The 21,879-nt window shown below is 36.4% G+C and overlaps 1 protein-coding gene across 1 annotated transcript in view; it reads right to left on the bottom strand.

Moving 5' to 3' along the window:
* ADGRB3 (adhesion G protein-coupled receptor B3) overlaps positions 1-21,879 on the bottom strand; it is a 785,278-nt gene that overhangs the window by 479,353 nt on the left and 284,046 nt on the right. Inside the window, exons 3-5 of the mRNA XM_061207676.1 lie at positions 19,250-19,360; positions 13,124-13,285; positions 6,849-7,013 (exon numbers count right to left, since the gene is read on the bottom strand). Coding sequence (XP_061063659.1) covers positions 6,849-7,013; positions 13,124-13,285; positions 19,250-19,360 — 438 coding nt within the window. The remainder of the gene's footprint in view (positions 1-6,848; positions 7,014-13,123; positions 13,286-19,249; positions 19,361-21,879) is intronic.

Here is a 21,879-nt window from a genome sequence, read left to right as displayed (position 1 = left end):
CAATAAGCCTAACCAAGGAGAACCAAGTGTGGGTCTTGGCCCACTTCTTCATCACTGACACTTTTCCCATTATAGGTTTTCCCTTAAGAGGTTGTCTTAGGGATCTCAGGTAGGATGGCTACAAGAAATGGAGGTTGAAACCACTTAATATTCATATTACCACCTCTCATTGAGACTAGAGTATTTGTATGTGTTTTTCAGAATTGCATTCTATTTTTCACATGCTTATTTCTAAATCCTCAGAAGTTATTATAGATTTCTTGAGATCAAGGACTATATATTCTTCTCAGTAGTGTTTTACATCTAGTTGATACTTAATAATGCTTTATATTCAGTGAAGGTGCCTGAGATTAGCTATAAGAAATATCTAGGAAGAATTTGAAATATTTGTACCAAATATATCTTATATAATTTAAAAACATAATGCCAAAATTTTGAGCAGAGTAGAAAAATATATTTTTTTAAATCATAGCTCTAAGAATTCCCTTTCAGATAGTGAGGAAATTGGGATAAAATATGGTAAGAATTTTATCTTTTATGATGTAACTAAATCCAAGGATGGAAATAACAGAAGTCAGAAACAACACATTTATTAAGTATTCAAGATAGATCCATAACGCTCACTTTATGAGAAAATATGAGCTAGGCCAGATTTACAATTAGTGTAATCATAACTCCCCAAAATTAAAGACCTAACAAAAGAAAGCCAACCAAATTTAAGGGTCTTAGAGTGGCTCCAGTGATAGTATAATACAGGTAAAACACACATGGTTACTACTTGAGTGATAAAGCAAAAACTACATCAACTTAGAAAAATGAGTTTTCTTATCTAAACTGTAACAACTCAGCCTCTCTGTGTACTCATCCAAGCCTTTTCCTGCTAGAAAATAATTCATGGAAAGTGTACTATGAAAAACCTGGTTGACAACATTTTACTGATCAGTGCTATTTTATCTTTGTACTTATGCGGATCAACTGAGGTAAAAGAATTAATTAGAAACTAATATATTAAAAGAGAGTCTATAGTTAGCTATGATTTTTTATTTCCCAGTGTTATCTATTTTTTCACACTCCACAGAAAAATAAGAGTGAACTCTGACTCCCCATAAATATCACAGCTCAGCAGTTAAAAAAAATTCTAAACTTTGTATAAATTTACTCAAATCTTTGGAAAAAAGGCAGAGCATAAATATATATGTGTGTGTCTGTGTGCCTATCTGTATGTTTACAGAGAGATAGAAATAAGACAGAACATAAATAGATTTTCTGGGAGTGATTTGCAAATAAGGAATCATGATTATTGACTCCCCAATATTCATAATACCTGAATACTGAATCATACGAGTTATATTCACTATTTGTAGGATTCATAACATTCTAAAAGTGATGATATTACTCAATACAACTACTACATATTTACATGTATATTCCTAAGTGTAGCAAGCCAGCAAAAGAGAACAATTAAGCTTGTTAGATGACTGTTGCTTCTCTACATTTTTGGATGTTTTTCAGTCTTCAGATGTTTTAGATTCTTAAAATTTCCAGAAGAACTTTGAATTACTGCCTTATAATATAGGATATTAACTTGGGGAATTTAGAGGGCAAATGGGACTCAGTGTGAGTTGAATAATGTGTCTGGAGCTCACTACTGGCATCCCAGCTCTGTTGCTTGCATGTAGAACATGTGACTGCAGGGACAGGTGAGAAACTCTCCCAAAGAGAAGATGATGCTTATTTATAATGGTCCCATTGCCATTTTTGTTAGCCTCTGCCATTTGCCACTCCTGTCTGTGTCTTCCTCTAGAAGTGCCTTTGCTTTTCCTGGGGAGAGTCTATCATTGGTTTGTTTTTATTTTCTCTCATAAATTGCAAGCCCCTTCAAGCTGGAGATCAGTCTTTTTCATTTTGTAGGTATCTGTTTTATGTGTGAATGTTTCAGCAACCTAAATAATAGCATTACGAAGACTTCTCTCTGGAGTAGTGGGTGGAATTAGCAAAGTCGGGTAAAACAGAATTGAAATATTTTGAAGGAAAAAAATTTTAAATAACATAAACACACTCTAAGAACAGACTGTACAGTCTTCATAATCACATAAAGACTGTATGTCATTTATGATCTAACCATTTCATGCATCTAGCAGTGAATCTAGAAAGTCTGATTTCCTAGCAAATGTCTACCATGCTCACACGTGGTCAAGGGTGTATCCCACTCCTTAGCTGAGTGAGTGTGAGGGAATAACATCAGAAGGACTGTCTCCACACCGGTCTCTCTAGTTACAGTGTGGATGCAACAGTCAATTGTCTCCACACCGGTCTCTCTAGTTACAGTGTGGATGCAACAGTCAATTGTCTCCACACCGGTCTCTCTAGTTACAGTGTGGATGCAACAGTCAATTGTCTCCACACCGGTCTCTCTAGTTACAGTGTGGATGCAACAGTCAATTGTCTCCACACCGGTCTCTCTAGTTACAGTGTGGATGCAACAGTCAATTGTCTCCACACCGGTCTCTCTAGTTACAGTGTGGATGCAACAGTCAATTGTCTCCACACCGGTCTCTCTAGTTACAGTGTGGATGCAACAGTCAATTGTCTCCACACCGGTCTCTCTAGTTACAGTGTGGATGCAACAGTCAATTGTCTCCACACCGGTCTCTCTAGTTACAGTGTGGATGCAACAGTCAATTGTCTCCACACCGGTCTCTCTAGTTACAGTGTGGATGCAACAGTCAATTGTCTCCACACCGGTCTCTCTAGTTACAGTGTGGATGCAACAGTCAATTGTCTCCACACCGGTCTCTCTAGTTACAGTGTGGATGCAACAGTCAATTGTCTCCACACCGGTCTCTCTAGTTACAGTGTGGATGCAACAGTCAATTGTCTCCACACCGGTCTCTCTAGTTACAGTGTGGATGCAACAGTCAATTGTCTCCACACCGGTCTCTCTAGTTACAGTGTGGATGCAACAGTCAATTGTCTCCACACCGGTCTCTCTAGTTACAGTGTGGATGCAACAGTCAATTGTCTCCACACCGGTCTCTCTAGTTACAGTGTGGATGCAACAGTCAATTGTCTCCACACCGGTCTCTCTAGTTACAGTGTGGATGCAACAGTCAATTGTCTCCACACCGGTCTCTCTAGTTACAGTGTGGATGCAACAGTCAATTGTCTCCACACCGGTCTCTCTAGTTACAGTGTGGATGCAACAGTCAATTGTCTCCACACCGGTCTCTCTAGTTACAGTGTGGATGCAACAGTCAATTGTCTCCACACCGGTCTCTCTAGTTACAGTGTGGATGCAACAGTCAATTGTCTCCACACCGGTCTCTCTAGTTACAGTGTGGATGCAACAGTCAATTGTCTCCACACCGGTCTCTCTAGTTACAGTGTGGATGCAACAGTCAATTGTCTCCACACCGGTCTCTCTAGTTACAGTGTGGATGCAACAGTCAATTGTCTCCACACCGGTCTCTCTAGTTACAGTGTGGATGCAACAGTCAATTGTCTCCACACCGGTCTCTCTAGTTACAGTGTGGATGCAACAGTCAATTGTCTCCACACCGGTCTCTCTAGTTACAGTGTGGATGCAACAGTCAATTGTCTCCACACCGGTCTCTCTAGTTACAGTGTGGATGCAACAGTCAATTGTCTCCACACCGGTCTCTCTAGTTACAGTGTGGATGCAACAGTCAATTGTCTCCACACCGGTCTCTCTAGTTACAGTGTGGATGCAACAGTCAATTGTCTCCACACCGGTCTCTCTAGTTACAGTGTGGATGCAACAGTCAATTGTCTCCACACCGGTCTCTCTAGTTACAGTGTGGATGCAACAGTCAATTGTCTCCACACCGGTCTCTCTAGTTACAGTGTGGATGCAACAGTCAATTGTCTCCACACCGGTCTCTCTAGTTACAGTGTGGATGCAACAGTCAATTGTCTCCACACCGGTCTCTCTAGTTACAGTGTGGATGCAACAGTCAATTGTCTCCACACCGGTCTCTCTAGTTACAGTGTGGATGCAACAGTCAATTGTCTCCACACCGGTCTCTCTAGTTACAGTGTGGATGCAACAGTCAATTGTCTCCACACCGGTCTCTCTAGTTACAGTGTGGATGCAACAGTCAATTGTCTCCACACCGGTCTCTCTAGTTACAGTGTGGATGCAACAGTCAATTGTCTCCACACCGGTCTCTCTAGTTACAGTGTGGATGCAACAGTCAATTGTCTCCACACCGGTCTCTCTAGTTACAGTGTGGATGCAACAGTCAATTGTCTCCACACCGGTCTCTCTAGTTACAGTGTGGATGCAACAGTCAATTGTCTCCACACCGGTCTCTCTAGTTACAGTGTGGATGCAACAGTCAATTGTCTCCACACCGGTCTCTCTAGTTACAGTGTGGATGCAACAGTCAATTGTCTCCACACCGGTCTCTCTAGTTACAGTGTGGATGCAACAGTCAATTGTCTCCACACCGGTCTCTCTAGTTACAGTGTGGATGCAACAGTCAATTGTCTCCACACCGGTCTCTCTAGTTACAGTGTGGATGCAACAGTCAATTGTCTCCACACCGGTCTCTCTAGTTACAGTGTGGATGCAACAGTCAATTGTCTCCACACCGGTCTCTCTAGTTACAGTGTGGATGCAACAGTCAATTGTCTCCACACCGGTCTCTCTAGTTACAGTGTGGATGCAACAGTCAATTGTCTCCACACCGGTCTCTCTAGTTACAGTGTGGATGCAACAGTCAATTGTCTCCACACCGGTCTCTCTAGTTACAGTGTGGATGCAACAGTCAATTGTCTCCACACCGGTCTCTCTAGTTACAGTGTGGATGCAACAGTCAATTGTCTCCACACCGGTCTCTCTAGTTACAGTGTGGATGCAACAGTCAATTGTCTCCACACCGGTCTCTCTAGTTACAGTGTGGATGCAACAGTCAATTGTCTCCACACCGGTCTCTCTAGTTACAGTGTGGATGCAACAGTCAATTGTCTCCACACCGGTCTCTCTAGTTACAGTGTGGATGCAACAGTCAATTGTCTCCACACCGGTCTCTCTAGTTACAGTGTGGATGCAACAGTCAATTGTCTCCACACCGGTCTCTCTAGTTACAGTGTGGATGCAACAGTCAATTGTCTCCACACCGGTCTCTCTAGTTACAGTGTGGATGCAACAGTCAATTGTCTCCACACCGGTCTCTCTAGTTACAGTGTGGATGCAACAGTCAATTGTCTCCACACCGGTCTCTCTAGTTACAGTGTGGATGCAACAGTCAATTGTCTCCACACCGGTCTCTCTAGTTACAGTGTGGATGCAACAGTCAATTGTCTCCACACCGGTCTCTCTAGTTACAGTGTGGATGCAACAGTCAATTGTCTCCACACCGGTCTCTCTAGTTACAGTGTGGATGCAACAGTCAATTGTCTCCACACCGGTCTCTCTAGTTACAGTGTGGATGCAACAGTCAATTGTCTCCACACCGGTCTCTCTAGTTACAGTGTGGATGCAACAGTCAATTGTCTCCACACCGGTCTCTCTAGTTACAGTGTGGATGCAACAGTCAATTGTCTCCACACCGGTCTCTCTAGTTACAGTGTGGATGCAACAGTCAATTGTCTCCACACCGGTCTCTCTAGTTACAGTGTGGATGCAACAGTCAATTGTCTCCACACCGGTCTCTCTAGTTACAGTGTGGATGCAACAGTCAATTGTCTCCACACCGGTCTCTCTAGTTACAGTGTGGATGCAACAGTCAATTGTCTCCACACCGGTCTCTCTAGTTACAGTGTGGATGCAACAGTCAATTGTCTCCACACCGGTCTCTCTAGTTACAGTGTGGATGCAACAGTCAATTGTCTCCACACCGGTCTCTCTAGTTACAGTGTGGATGCAACAGTCAATTGTCTCCACACCGGTCTCTCTAGTTACAGTGTGGATGCAACAGTCAATTGTCTCCACACCGGTCTCTCTAGTTACAGTGTGGATGCAACAGTCAATTGTCTCCACACCGGTCTCTCTAGTTACAGTGTGGATGCAACAGTCAATTGTCTCCACACCGGTCTCTCTAGTTACAGTGTGGATGCAACAGTCAATTGTCTCCACACCGGTCTCTCTAGTTACAGTGTGGATGCAACAGTCAATTGTCTCCACACCGGTCTCTCTAGTTACAGTGTGGATGCAACAGTCAATTGTCTCCACACCGGTCTCTCTAGTTACAGTGTGGATGCAACAGTCAATTGTCTCCACACCGGTCTCTCTAGTTACAGTGTGGATGCAACAGTCAATTGTCTCCACACCGGTCTCTCTAGTTACAGTGTGGATGCAACAGTCAATTGTCTCCACACCGGTCTCTCTAGTTACAGTGTGGATGCAACAGTCAATTGTCTCCACACCGGTCTCTCTAGTTACAGTGTGGATGCAACAGTCAATTGTCTCCACACCGGTCTCTCTAGTTACAGTGTGGATGCAACAGTCAATTGTCTCCACACCGGTCTCTCTAGTTACAGTGTGGATGCAACAGTCAATTCAGGTCTTTGGGGTGGCTTATAATTTTTCCAGGAGGGAAATCCAAGTAGAGATAAAATCTTAGTGGGAATCATTAATATACCTATTTATAGAAATCCAATAAAGGTGAGCATTCATTGGTACTCACTCAAGGAAATATTATACACAATTACATATGATAGAATCAAGGAAGGTACCCAGTTTTATTTAAGCAAGAATCAATAAGCAAAGGACACATTTTCCAGTGTGACTGAATGAAAGTTGTACTCTTAATATCTCCTAGGTATCCTAGGGACCATATACAGGGACATAAATGCCAAGTTCCCCAAATCCAGAACAGGCTTACCTGGGCAGAGAGCGATATTACAAGGCTTATGATGAGTCTCGGGTCCTTCACACGGCCTTCCCCCGTACTGGGGCGGAGTGCAGGCCCGTGTTCTTGTTCTTTGGCCTCGACCACACGTGAATGAACACAAACTCCACGGAGACCACTCCTCCCAGACTCCATGGACTGTAATAAAACAAAGAAGCTTCAACAACAGAATCAGAGAGGTGAAGTCAAAGATTATTTTTCTTTATAATTAAGAAAAAAACTCATCAAATAGACAAGTATGAAGATATTTTAAAAATTCAATTGAATTACTCTTATTTGTCACAAAATGTAAGTTAAGTCAGCAATCATTTAAATAATGGAAAATTGCATGTACCTCTTTTTGTATTTGAACAATTATGTTATAAACTTTAAAAGTTTTTTTTTTTTATGGAAATGCACCTCTCTCCCTCATAGTAAAATAGTCATGAGTTACTTCTGTGTAAAAGTAACATCAACTAAATTTCTTAGAGTGATCTTCTGGAGTTAAAATTGCATTTAAATAGATTAGGGTCAACTTAATTCTTCCAACATTTACAAAGTTTCAGGATTAATAAATTTTATGGTGTCAGAGAATGAAAAAAATCTGAAAATTGATGGTACATATTTTAAACAGCTTTTTGACCTCACATTTTAGAAAACATATTTTTGCCGTTTAAAAAATGTGGGTGTTTAAAGTCACTGTCTTTTGAATAAGAGGGAAATTTCAAAAACTCTATCTACTTGCATAATAGCCTCGTCTTTCCCCAGTTTTAAAATGAGGGGCAAATATGAAGACCTCTTTCTAATAGCCAGAAAAACAGAAGATACCTGTCCTCTTCCAGTGACTGGATAGCACTGGAAAGCCTCCTAATTAATAAAAATTCTAGAAAAAACATATGATCTAATTAAGTTATGTCTTATATAACTATCAGTACACCAGTACTTCAATATGCCATTACGATGAATTCACACTTGATCGGAAATACTAACATCATTTGTGTTCCTCCCTAATAACCGCTGCAAATAAATGTTGACATCTTTTGCAGAAAGTCCATTAGGGTTCAAAGTTTAGGTCACTTTCTTGCACTGTCAAATCACCAATCCCATCCCAATTCTTAACATTTGGGACACAGTAAGCAGTACTCCATGGATAGTACAAATCAAAAGAAGCCAGGCAAAATGTGCTTTCAGTTCAAAATTCCTATCTTGATGTTGAACCTCTGTCTTACTCTTAAAAGGTCCTCAGCAGATGTTTCATATAACACCCACTGACATGAGTAGGGGGAGTAGAAATTTATCACAAAACATGACAAAGATGTTCATTTTCTCCTCAACATTGGTCGGGGTAAGCAGAAGTGTCAGAGGAGACATGCCAGTAAATCTAGAATATTTTGCATGTTATCTGCTGACCAAGTTGTTACTTTAAAAACACAGATATGACATCCTTAATTATGAGGCAGCCCGTTCTCTTCTATTTATACTATTTAGTTGCCCAACTTGTGAAAATATGTTCAAATATTGGAAAAATTAGCCAAATTTAGATAATATTCAATGAAAAATTCTTTAAGATTCTGTGAAACTTGCTGGAAAGTATATTTCAAAAATACTATATAGAAAAAGTGAGAGAAATTAAGATGTTTGCATTTTTCCCATTTAAGTTTGGGAACACCAAAGACAATTTGTATCCAATTTGGTATAAGAATAAATAGTAAGTCTGTATTTAAGTCTAAGGAAAAAAATACACATATACCTATATTTACATATAGGTATATATGATCAATTGCAGCAAAATAATTTAAAAGTAACATATATGAATGTACTTTATGTAAACTGTACACCTGTAAGCAATTTTTGCATTTATTTCTAGTTACCAAATGTTCTCCACTTAAAAACCACCTTTTCTCCCCGATTTTCTATATAAGATGCTAATAGACTATATAGTATTTTTATTTCTGGTTCTGTTCTGTTCTGGTTCTGTTGTCTTCTATCAAATCACATTGTTGCACATGCAGTGAACAATCCCAGAAGAAAAAGCTGCTAAATTGGCAGATTTTTCTCTAAAATCTCAAAGAAATGTTCATTAATATTGATGATTTAGTTAAATTATAGAGCTAGAATCCTCTGAAAACTAATCTTTTATTTTTTAATTTATTTTTTTTTGAATTTTTTTAACTTATTTTTTATATGGCAGGTTCTTAGTCACTACTTTTTAACAGTCTTTATTGCTCCATGGTGAAATTTCATGACTTCTCCACATCAATTTTAAAAAGCAAAAATATGTTTTTTCATTTGAAAAAGACATACAATTATTAATAATTTGTTACTTTTGATACTTGATACTATTGAATTAGTAGGAAATTGTAGCACAAATCTTGTAATTTTATGAATTCTTTTCATTAAGATTTATGATAAAGGTTAAACATTTTTATTTTAATGGAAATTCGTTGGATAAACTACTTTATTTTCAGTAAAGTATGAAAATCTGTAAATGATCTAGTCCATTTGAAAAATGTACCTAGAAACTAAAATCAAGTTGATCCATTTTTATTGTTTTCTTCTTTAGACACTAGCTATAATATCATGTCTCCGATTTATCTAGAGATGAAATGAGGAATACACAATACACAAATTATATTACTACCAGGTTTCTGAAGTAAGTATACAGAGTATCTTGTGATTCAGATTGGGATGTATAAAATAACTCCTTTAAGTGAAAGCTTTTTTTCTTAGGGAAATAAATAGATGTGAAAACTGTGACATTAAAAAAAAAAAAAAAATCAAAACCATTCCTTAGCCTAAATCAGCTTTTTTCTAAAAGACTGGAATATAGAGTAGACTAGTGGTTGTCAACCAGGGGCAATAATGACCTCTCCCTCCCAGGGGACATTTGGCAACATCGGAGACATTTTTGGTTGTCACGGCTCAGGGGAAGAAAGGGGGCTACTGGTATCTAATGAGTAGAGGCCAGGGATGCTGCCAGACATCCCCAAATCCTCAGGCCAGCCCCACAACAAAGATTTATCCATATCAAAATGTCAGTGGTACCAAGGTTGAGAAACCCTGGAAGAGGTCATAAAACTGTAAGTCAGAAACCAGGGCAGTAAATACAGAATTTCATGTAGCTCTCTCTTTTTCTCAATTTACTTTCTGTTTATCCTGATCATTTTCTGCCCTGAGCAATAAGGGTTTCTGAAGACACTATGATGTTAGAGCAACAATTTTGTAAAAGGCTGGATATCTTAGGATTCATATTAGAAATAACACATTATTATGCAATTTAAAAACTCTTTAAATGTGAATAATGTGGGTGAAAGGTTCCTAATTTATAATACTATTGATTAGCCTTTAAGAGTACAAATAATATAAGCTCTAGTTCTATCATCCCACATATTTTGTGAAAAGTGACATTAATATTCAGTTTGTCCTTGTGTCATTTTCATTAATTAAATAGCAAATACCCTTGCTTATTCACAGTGTGACAGTAGGTTATTTCTGAGATAATTTTCTTCTTGGGAATAAAGTATTTCAGAAAGATATTTACACTGTTCAGCGTACTATGTTAGGTTTTAAATTCACTTTTGGTCACAGTTTTCATTATATATTGTGTAAAAACATACATATTTACCAGCATGACAAATAACTGAACAACATATCGAACACAAAGTATTTCATAGCAAGCACAATCACCATTTGAAAGGTATCACAATTTCCTGTAGTGGGATACTTATTCTACATTTTTAAAATAATAAAATTGCTAAATTATTCTTCATGTTTGGAAAATTAAAAAGAAATCAACAAAATGCTTTTTATTGTCTTTAATTCAACATCTGAACTATAACAATGATTAAAAGATACGTATTTCTTATCATCAGTACTATTTAAGCAAATTTAAAAGATAAGCCTATACGTATACGAAGGTGAAGAGAAACCAGTAATTAGTATGTACTTCTTCAGTAGGCATAATAGTAGAAGGTTTAAGAAACTGAGGAAAAGCTTTATAATCATAGAATATTATTCAGTTTTCTGGACATGAGATGCAGAGTGAAAGGGAGTACACACTGGTCCCACTATACATGGTCTCCACGCCCAGTGAGGGGATGGGTCAGCAGCCTCGGGCAGAAGGATGGAGATTTCCATATGTCAGCCAGGTGAGAGTTCATAACGAGTGTTTGGAAAGTAAGCTCTGAATGGAGAACTGTGGAGAACACTTTAGCACCCACCCAGACTTCCATTTGGGGATCTGTTTGCCATTAGAGTCTATCCCTGTATGTTGAAAGGATCTTGACTCTTCAAAAGGATGCTGACAACCTAAATGTATATGTCAAGTACAGCTTAACTCTCTGTTGACACTTTTCTCATTGCCAAGTACAGGGCACTTGATCGTGGAACCCTTAACATAAATACTGTAAATAGGGTCCAGCTTTAAGTACTCGTCCAGACAATGCACTTAACCCACACCCACCTGAAAATCCACTAGCATTTCCTCATGAGGTCCTTTTACCTATAAAATTTAGACACATTACAATTTCTAAATTGCCCATCTCCTTACTGCTCGTTTCCCTTCTCTTGCCTAATGTACTTGAGTATGTTTGCTCTGTGACCCCTATTATTGTCATCTTTTTTCACTGTCTTCCCCACCCATGATCTCCTTAAGCGTTTTCCCCCCTCTGTTATCTTTTTATGTTTCATTTCATGTTCCTTCTCATCTAGTCTGATTCCCTCTGATTCTCACTGACTTTTCTTATTTTCAGTGGAACCATTGCTCTTTTCCTACTAATTCTGTCTTCCCTCCCTCATACCTTTCTGCCCTGTTTATCTTTTTTTTTTAATTGAAGAATAGTTGACCTACAGTGTTTCAGGTATACATCAAAGTGATTCAGTTATGTATGTATATATATTTTCTTTTTATTCTGCCCAGTTTATCTTTTAATTCTACCTTTGTCTACTGCTTTGTGCCTTCCAAGCCCGTAGCAAAGGGATCTCCCATCTCACTGCAGCGTTCCTCCTCCACGACTGCCCACCACTTCCTTCCCCTTTTATTTTTTCCAGCTTGCCTTTTCTTTTATCATCTAATCCTTTTTAAGTGTACAGTTCAGCAGTGTTAAGTATATTCACGGTGTTGGGAAACAGGTCCCCAGAAATTTTTCATTCTGCAAATCCAAACTCTGTACCTATTAAACAGCTCCACCTCCAAATTGTTTTTAAATGAGTTGTCCTCGCCCCTTCTTCTGGGAAATTGGGATTGTCCCTGCCCCTCCCCCATGCCACCCACTCTGTACTCTTGCTTTTAGCAACTGCAGAATTAGGCTTCTCTGCAAATGGAACTTGCCAGAAGACTTAAGCACACTTCACCAGATGAAAGGCGGCTGCAGTGCCAGGCCCTTTCTTTGTGCCCACCTCACTCCAGAGGCCTCTGGAAGGGCTGTGAATGCAAGTCCATTGTCAACTGCAGTGGTCTGAGTTGGCATCACCCATCCCCCAAATGGCTGAGCAGAAATACAGACCTGGAGATTCACAGGATTACGTGCTTTGGACTTCTTGAAAGAAAGCCCAGAATCCTTTTAGTACTTATTTTTACATGAAAGTCAGTGGTCTGAGAAGAAACGCTTATAATATGCATGTATGCACCGACGGACAAAAAAATGTTGATGTAACATGGAAAATCTGATCCTAAGTGGGTAAGCTATTACGTTATGCTCCATTTAACATGAAAGTTTTTTTTTTTTTTTTTCCATTAGTGACTTTAAGTTTACAGAGCAGAGGATGGCTCTGATGAGTGTAGTCACTTGAATGAAATAAACTAACAGAAAGTCCTTTGGCCCGGGACACTATTCTGCCCGATGGGGTCAAATAAGTGGTAGGAAAATAGCTGACTGCCTTAAAGGTTGTATCAACCACTGCCTTAAACACTGGGTACTGATCACATTTCCAGGATGCTGGCAAATTTCACTATTCCTCCAACATTCAATTGGACATTTTCACCATCTAAAATAAGGAAAGACTTGGAAACTTAAATACCATTAGAAGCAGATACAGAATTTCAAGCTTATAGGTGCAGTGGGTAGGGAGTCACTTTTGTAATTTCTTGGCTGCTCTGAAAGCGGAAAGAATCATATACATAATAAAATTTCACAGTTGAATACAAATGACACTTATCCACTCTAATTAAAATGCCTATACCAGGTTCGTATGAAAATAACACATCATTCCAAATGCGTAGCATGACACAATTCAATAACATCCACAGTTGTAGTTGCTGCTAACACTACCTGGACAGAGGGCAGTGTTATTGCAAACCCTTGATTCTCTTAATGGGCCGCTGCAGTGTGTCCCGTAAGGTGATACACAAGTTCTGGTTCGCACCTGCGACCCCTGACCACAAGTAACTGAACATGTGCTCCACTGGGACCACTCTTCCACGCCAGATTCACCTGTGTGCAAGACAACAAATAAACATGAAATACTGTATTGAATATTCATCTAGTAAGCATTATACCAAACTGACATTATGACATGCAAGAATAATTTCAATGTAAGAACATGACAGTACATCAAAGATACACAAAAACATTTCAGAGAAAAAGAAACTTAAAGAGAGATACTATTACACTGACGCAAGATCCAAGTTAGCTATAACCTTGTTAGCAAGACCCCACTTCACAAATCCACTGGGCCATGGATGCTATGAAGGGACAAGTCAGCATTTTTCAAGAATGATTGTTGGAGCGATTCTCTTCAAGCCAATCTAAAGCTTTGTCCTTTGATGGAAGAGGAAACAAAACGTATTGCTAAACTTACTCTGGCTTTGGTGAGTAGGAATATATTGATGTATCCTTCCCCAGTCGTTTGTTCCATAATCTCCTTTCTAATGCTGGATGAGGTAGGGCTCTGGGAGTTTGGGCATATCTAATTTTTATTGTGTTGAACACTCACACTTGTTTATAATTTATTCCTTGTGCAATTCCTACTTTTTCATCCTATGACAGCTATTTATTTTGTGATAATTTGTTCAAAAACATTCTACTCACAATTTTCCCCATGATGATCTACAGTAGAGAAGTAAATTTTACTTGAAATGAAGGAAAATTCCTCTATGATTTCTATTAATTTAATCTGGAACTCAAATTTACTAAAAAAATAGGGCTTTAAAAAGTCATTGACTGTCTGAATTCATTAACTTTCTTGGAGTAGGCATCACCCTGAAACTACGTCTAAGTTCTATTATGATCCAAAGTCATGTCCCAAGGAGACTTGAAGTCAAGAATTTCTAAGACCATCTCAACGGGCTTCTAATTCTATTCTGGAATGGTGTTCAGGATAGATTTTTAACACTAATTTGAAAACTTGCAGTTGCTTTTCTACAAATACAAAATTGGGCCATTTACCTGCTGTCAGGAACTAGTTAAATTAAATTTAGACTTTGTTGAAAAAGACTACTTTTGCTTCACTTGGTGAAGTGTTTCTGAAAACGCTGTATCACTGATTATATAAATCAAGGAGCAATTTATATTTTACAGATTCTGTTTAGAATTTGATTTGCCTTTAGAAGAGAATTCAACTGATAGAGTATGATGATCCATTTTCCACCTTTTTTGGAAAGGTTAATACATGACTTAGAAATGACTTGCAGTGCAACCCAAGGCATCTGGTCCACGGGCTGGGACTCTAGGACAGATGAAGTTTGGACCAGAATGTAACTCAACTTGCTGATCACTGAGAAGTTCTTTTTCCAAAAAACAGAGTCAGATGAAATAAAACATGTGTTTGATAAAGTAGTTCAAGTTACATTCTGGTGTAAGCTTCTTACCTCCTCGAGGGCCCATGACAACTAGGTCACAGACAAGCACACTTTGAGTAGCACTGTTCAGAAGCATTTGCTCTTATACTGGTCTGCAGTATGCACCCAGCGGTGTAAATAATATAAGGCATTTATAACTGGATATATATCACAAGGGTACAGTGGTAACTGGGATGACATATTATATTAAATAGGACATCTTTTCAGTGTTGTGATCAGTGTTTGTCCTGGTCATATTCTATACGTCACCTTTGATTATTTCAGTAATTTTTGCCTTTACCAATTTATATATAACTAATCTCTAAAAATGTTATTCAATGACCATTTGAATAATATTTAAAGCTATACCTCATAGTTTGTTATTTTACATGAAAGAATACTCTATCAAGGTTAAAAATAATTATTTTAGAAACCCTATAATATGACAATGGTTAAAAAATATCTACCCATATATGTATACGTGCACATATATATTTAGCAGTGAAAAAAATTTAAGCTTAACGTTGGGGAAAATCTAATGCAAATTTTTTTCTTGTGATATTTCAACCTGTGTTTGTGATGAGATTAAGCGAAGTAGAAATACTATGGTTGAATGTGATTAATTAAAAGCCAGAAAACCTTGAACATTGTGAATTCTATAATAAGTAAAATGATAAAGGTTATGAATACAATTAGTTCTATTTTTCCACAAGAGCATTGCATTGTTATGATGGCAGCAAAAGAAGGTTTAATTAAACTGAGCAATGAATCAGGATCAAGAACTATTTTTATGTGCATTTCTGTAAAATTTTTAAAATTTTGGGTTGCTTCTGAATGTATGAAGCTACAATGATGTTGAACAAGCTAGATAATGATGCCTGGGTCATGAGGGATTGATAATTAGTGCTCAGAATTGGCATTATTCACTCCCCCTCAAACCGGTGGTTCGTTTTGTTGATCAAAACCAAAACAAATAAATGAATAAGATATATATGGGCTTTCAAATTCTGAATCAAATCTTGCCGTTGAAATACTGGCCCACCTACCAAAATGACCCCGTTATATCTCAATCTATAATTTCAAGTGACATTTCCATGAAATAGTTATGATTTCCATGCTGCCACAGCCTCATCCCAAAAGGCAAGAAGGCTGTCCTAGTCAAGCACATTGGGGCTTTGTGAGAAATACTTTATAGCAAAGATATTCTGTAAAAAATTCACTGACATTAAGACAGTAAAGAATAACACAAAGTATACTATTTTTAATATATATGTCTTTGGAGATAGCACAAACTAATTTGGTTCCTTAACTTGTAACTTAAGGCATATTACACATTATGTAGAAGGATTCAGTATCTAAGGTACTATTAAGGCTCTTTATTCTGACACGAAACATGAAAGGAAACTGAAAAAGCACTGCTATTAAAGTCAGAAGATCTGCCGTTGATGGAAAGCTACTGCATATTAGCTCTGTGACCTTAAGAAAGTCACTTTATTTCTCTGAACCTCTCAATAAAATGAGTAATACATCTACCTCAAAACCTATTTGTGAGGATTAAATGAGGTAAGGTATGGGAGTGCATTTTAAACTGTAAACAAAATACTAATAAAAAATGTTGCTAGTATGTTAAAATCATGAAATTAGAAACACACAATTTTATTTTTCTGTTTTAGATAACATGTGACATACTATTTTCCCCACTGGAATAAAAGACTACTTTCCTAAACATGTTTATAAGATCATTTGATAACTATGATGTTAAAAAGCATCAGTATGTGTAATTAAGATGTCTTAAGCCATCTTGTTGGTATTTAATTTAGATGTCTATATTAAATATCTATATCTTATCATGGCATTTCACTTCCATCGACTATAAATACAGCTGTGTCGTAGACTATTTGAGCATTGTACAATTATGTCCAAACTAGCCTATCTCAGTTACCAAACTGACCAAAATGGTCAAGTTATTTTGATAAAGTAATGTGACTTTACTAAATATTACTCTTCTAGAAACATTGCCAGTCACATTATTACTTTATAGAAAGTTTGTTTTTAAATATTGGGTTGACTGATCATAATGACTGAAGAGGCCAGGTTACTCATTTTGAGAAGTAATTCTTAAGTTATACGGTCTGATAGCTTTTGCTTTGTTTTTCCTCATGACTAACATAAAAATATAGTGTGTTTTATTATTCAGTTTTACCCCTATTGCATTATTCTTTGTTCTCAAATTAATGCTAGCAATTACTCATCATTATTTACATGCAACACAAATTTCTTGGTTTGAAAGACAAATAGAAAAGTATAAATAAAACTTAACTTTTGTAGAATTTTATTGTGTGATACTGAGTTGTATTTATTCAGACTACCTTAACATCTGGAGAAAGTACAATCTCAGAAAATATTTAAGGGGAAAAAAAAAAAACAAAAAACCTGCTCTTTTTAGCTTTACAATTGCCTCGTGTCAAATTATGTATTTTAAAAACTATGTTAAATAATGCAGTTTTCCAGTCTTTAAGCAGTATCATAGAAATGTAAATTTAAAATGTCTTATACCTGTATTTATATTTACCTATACTATATTTGGTTTAAAATGAAATAATAACTATATGTTATTCATTAGTTAAAGCATCCAATCAATATTTTCAGAACTTTAATTCTGGAGTTCATTGACTTTTCTGACTTATTGTTAACAACATGGGGAAATAGTTTTAAAGCTCCTCATGGATCTTTTTAATAAGCATTTCATTTATTTTACCAAATCATGTGTCCCTATATATTAGATACAAAACAATGCCTGGAAAATAGTGAGTAAATTAAAATGGAAACTAGTAATTCATCACCAAGAAAATATAATGTTCCTTGTGATTTGAATTTGCAAAAAGGTTTCTGGCTAAAAACTCTGAATTTTCTTGGTATGTGTCACAGGCAAATCCAAAAACTGAATTTATATAAAAACTCCTGGCCAAATTGCATAATATTTATGCATAAACTAATTTTGCTACATTATTGGAAATTTAAACTATGGTTCACCATTTCATTAATAAGTGACCCCAATTTTAAGGAATTTCAGTAAACCAATGTCTGCCACTTCTTTTGAAAAATGTCAGGACACCTCTAATCTTACAGAAATGCCCCATTAAATGGCACCAAAAGGAGGCTGAGTAGTCAGTCCATACCCTGTGTCTTTACTTAGAGTCAATCATCCCCTAATCTCCGGTCAGTAGTTGAGACTTTTTGATCCTTGTAAGGGAGAAACATACATTTAGAAATTTAAAAATTTGCCTGAACCTGGTCGTGCACTTTTGGACTTGTTAAATCAAATAGTAAAAATATAAATCACCTTTTCTTAAATAAGAAGGTGCACGAAAAGCAATCCAGATAAGCAAGTTTTCTTCATTTCTGGATTTGGCTGCACCATATATTTTTAAAAAGCTAAAAATATGTCCTTAATGTAGAATTTATTCTAAATGTTCTTCCTTTTCTGAGAGTTCTTTGACCTACTTGCCACTAATGTATTCAAGTCTACTATTCACCCATTACCAAGAGCACAATTCATTAAGAATATTTGCATTTTTGAGTTATAGATTCAAATCTAGTGTTCTGAATAAGTAGTATCCTAAGATCACATGAACTAAAGGAAATATTCATTCTTCAAGGGAATTTCATCAAAATCAGTCTGAATGTCATGTCAAAAAGCTGGTCATGTACTTGAAACTTCTGTATTAATAGTAAAACACATGATCTAGATTGGAATGTATAAGACTTTATGAAGACATAGATAAAACTCTTAGTTTGCAATTTCCTGCAATAAAACTGACAGATGAAAATGTTTATAACACAGATTAATCATGTTTTCATCTAAGAACGTTCTACATTCAAAGTAAAGAGGGGGAATTATAGCCCATTTATTATGATGAGCCCAAAGAGGAATGCATCTATTTGTTTATATATATATATTTGGAGGGATGTATTTTAAAGTAATCTAATTTATTTAGGATTAAAAATGTTATAAACCAAAAAATCATTTTTGTTGATAGTTAATTATTTGGAGTGTATTATACCTTATTAATAAAGACTGTCAACTTTTTATTATTTAGCTTATATAACAAAACTCTTTTCAAATTAAAGATATTAAATTCTAAAAAAAGTTTCTAACTAATTGCTATACACTTAAACAATCAAATAATATTTATATGATACATGACAACTGAAAAAATATTCAACATATTAAATATTAAGTTCCACCATCTAAAGTCCTGCTTAAAATATTAATTCTGAAAAGTCCTAAAATAATCCATTATTGATGAAATAACTTTGCTGAGTTTCTTTATAAGTTTAATGATACATTTTAAGTAGTTAATTAATGTAAGTAAATAATAATATGTAAATCCTAAATGTCCCACAATGAAAGCAAAATAAATCTTACACATTTTTTTGTGCACTTTTCAGTTCACAGCTACTTCATTTATGGACTTTAACTGGTGACAAAAAAAAAAATGGCTCAAAAAAATATCAGCTCCAAAAACTGACAAATGTGCAGCAAAAGATTATGAAAACATGCAGTGGTTTCATTAAATTAACAACAATAAATAGAAAAATGTAACTAACGTATTACCAGTTTGTGCCATAAATTTAGCAGCATCAGCTTGTTCCTGAGGGACCCTTTTTTCGTGAACAGATCGAGGTCGCTGACTTTTAATTGTATGATCTCCCATCATTCCAAATTCTAAAGACAGAATAAAGGTATATGAAAGCTTGTGTGTAGACATTTCTCACAAATTACATCACTGTCTCATGCAATATGTTCCTACACAGACCTAGAAGTTACTGATTAAATCCACGATTCTAAATTTTTTAGGCTGATCTGCTTGGAACATTTCTAAACTCAAGTCCAAAACAATCTATAAACAAGAACAAGGTTTCAAGAAACAATGATAACAGTCAGTGAAATGACACATCAGGTTTTAAGTCAGCTGAAGTAACAGAAATAGTGTACTCTTTTCTGATCGTGTCTTGAAGCAATACATGAGAAAAAATACAACCACGGGGCTAACTGTTGTTTTTCAGAGATAGAATCCTGATGCAAACCAGCTGCTGCTTTGCTGAAGAATCATCACCCCGACAAGTTTTTTCAGCATTTCCTTAAGGAGTGAGTAATCCTGTAACCTAGCTTACCTAAAGCAAACATTCACTTGATGGACTATTTTCGCAAAGACAAGGCTGCCCTTAGTGTCCTCCAAAGCTTATAGAAAATGGTGGCTTAGATAACTCTCATTCTCTCCTGCCTTGTGCCCACATAATTCTTCATCCCTTTTCTAACCACTTGGAAGAGAGTGTTTTCTCTTTTAAAAGTTATGTGTAAGAGAGAGAATGAGTCCAGGTTTCTGTTATTCAATCCTTTCAACATATACCTCCTAGGAAAGGAAAATAATCTGGGCCTAACTCAGAGACAGATGGGGGAGAGAAAAAATAAGCTGAACAAAAAAATAGATTCCACGTAGCATATATTTTTTAATCTGTATGCTTAGAACTCTGTAAGCATTCCATGCTTATTTCACTGTTACTGTAAAATAATTTGAATAAAACCAAAGCCTGATGAATGGAGTGGTTAGTTCTGGCTCACAGGACTGTAGGTGGGGGAAGAGCATTGCTGAGGGGCAGGGGTCAGTGGTGCTCAATGTTCCAAGAAAAGTGTTGGGCCTTTAAGACCAGGTCTTTCATACATGACACACATGACTGGGTAAAATATGTTCTAATGACAGTGCAAATAGATTGCTAGACCTAATAATGTCAACATTTGGGAATGGATAATTTCACCAGCTTATTGTTTTGGCTTTTCCCATCCATCTTTAAATCATCTTCTGCTAAAATATTACAATGTACCTTGTACGATTAAGCAGTGTATTTTTTATGCACAATTCTGATCTTTTATGCAAGGAGAAAAGACTAGCACGTGTTTTTGTCCAGCCTGGCAGATTTCCTCATAAATATTAAAGTATGGCTCCTGACAGATTGATTTGTCAGAAATTCTTTCCAGATATTCTACCCAAGAGAACATCCCATGAGAAATCTGAGAAATCTAAATGTGTGCTTGTTTTTGTCAGTTTAGATAAAATCCAAGGCAGGAAATGGAAGTTTTCATAAAATGTCAGTTGGTTTAATCTTGTAAAATCCATCACTGTTTTCCATTACTGCCAACATCCTTTCATTCCATTCATTTATGTGTACGTTATGTGCTGCCTCAACCATGCTTCATTCTGCTACTGAGAAGTATCTAATCACCTATCATTTAATGATTTTGGAAAGTGACCACGTAGAAAATTTATATCTAGACTCCTGCACTATCCAATATTTTGAAATATTATATATAAATGAAATTTCTCTGGATCTGAAAATAGCAAAAGAAATTTAATAGTAATTTTTATTAACAGTATGCTTTACCTTCTGTCCTCTTGAATTTATCATTTAAATTGTGTACGTGTGTGTCTATCATTTAGGGCATCTGAGTCAGAGCACATGTTCACATAAGTAATCTGGGGGCTCTGATGCTTACACTAAGGTAGTTTTGGCACCCGGAGAGCAAAGGACACCAAAGAAAGTATCCCATGCCTACAACTTCCTAACTACAAGGTAACTTTATTACCTGTTCTAGTAGAAGGCAATTCTTCAACTCGGTGGCAGCATGATAATAGCCTGCAATTTGTTTTCTAAGGAAAAATAGTTTACAGGAACTATGATCTTGAAATCTAGGGGTCTAAGGATATAGGTTGGCTCTGAGATCATTTTAAAAGTGTCATATTCAATTTTTAATGATTTCTGAAATTTAAACACTAGTAAAGTACTATTTTTTTTTATATAGGCATTAGTATTTCAGTGAACTATTTCACATTATTAGCTGGAATGAAATTGAAGCTTCTCAAATACAAATTACAAATTTTATGTTACAAATTAAATTTCTATACTCTTCACTCTAGTCCCTTCTACTTACTAATAATCAATGTTATATTAGCATTAGTGCTAATGCCTTATCATGGGTCACAGCATTTAAGAAATTCTTCAATCATCTGTGGACTTGATTACATTAGTTTTACATAATCGAAAGTTTAAAATAAATTTTCTGATTATTGCTATCAATATAATTTATATTAAAAATTACTTTAAAAATTAAAACTATTCAATAATATGAGATCTTGATATAACTAAATTCCCTATAAGATAGAAGACATGCTAACAATTTACTTCTTT

This window comes from Eubalaena glacialis, chromosome 12, assembly GCF_028564815.1.
Source record: "Eubalaena glacialis isolate mEubGla1 chromosome 12, mEubGla1.1.hap2.+ XY, whole genome shotgun sequence".
Lineage (NCBI taxonomy): Eukaryota > Metazoa > Chordata > Mammalia > Artiodactyla > Balaenidae > Eubalaena > Eubalaena glacialis.
The sequence above is the reverse complement of the archived record's forward strand: the minus strand, read 5'-3'. Positions and strand labels throughout refer to the sequence as shown.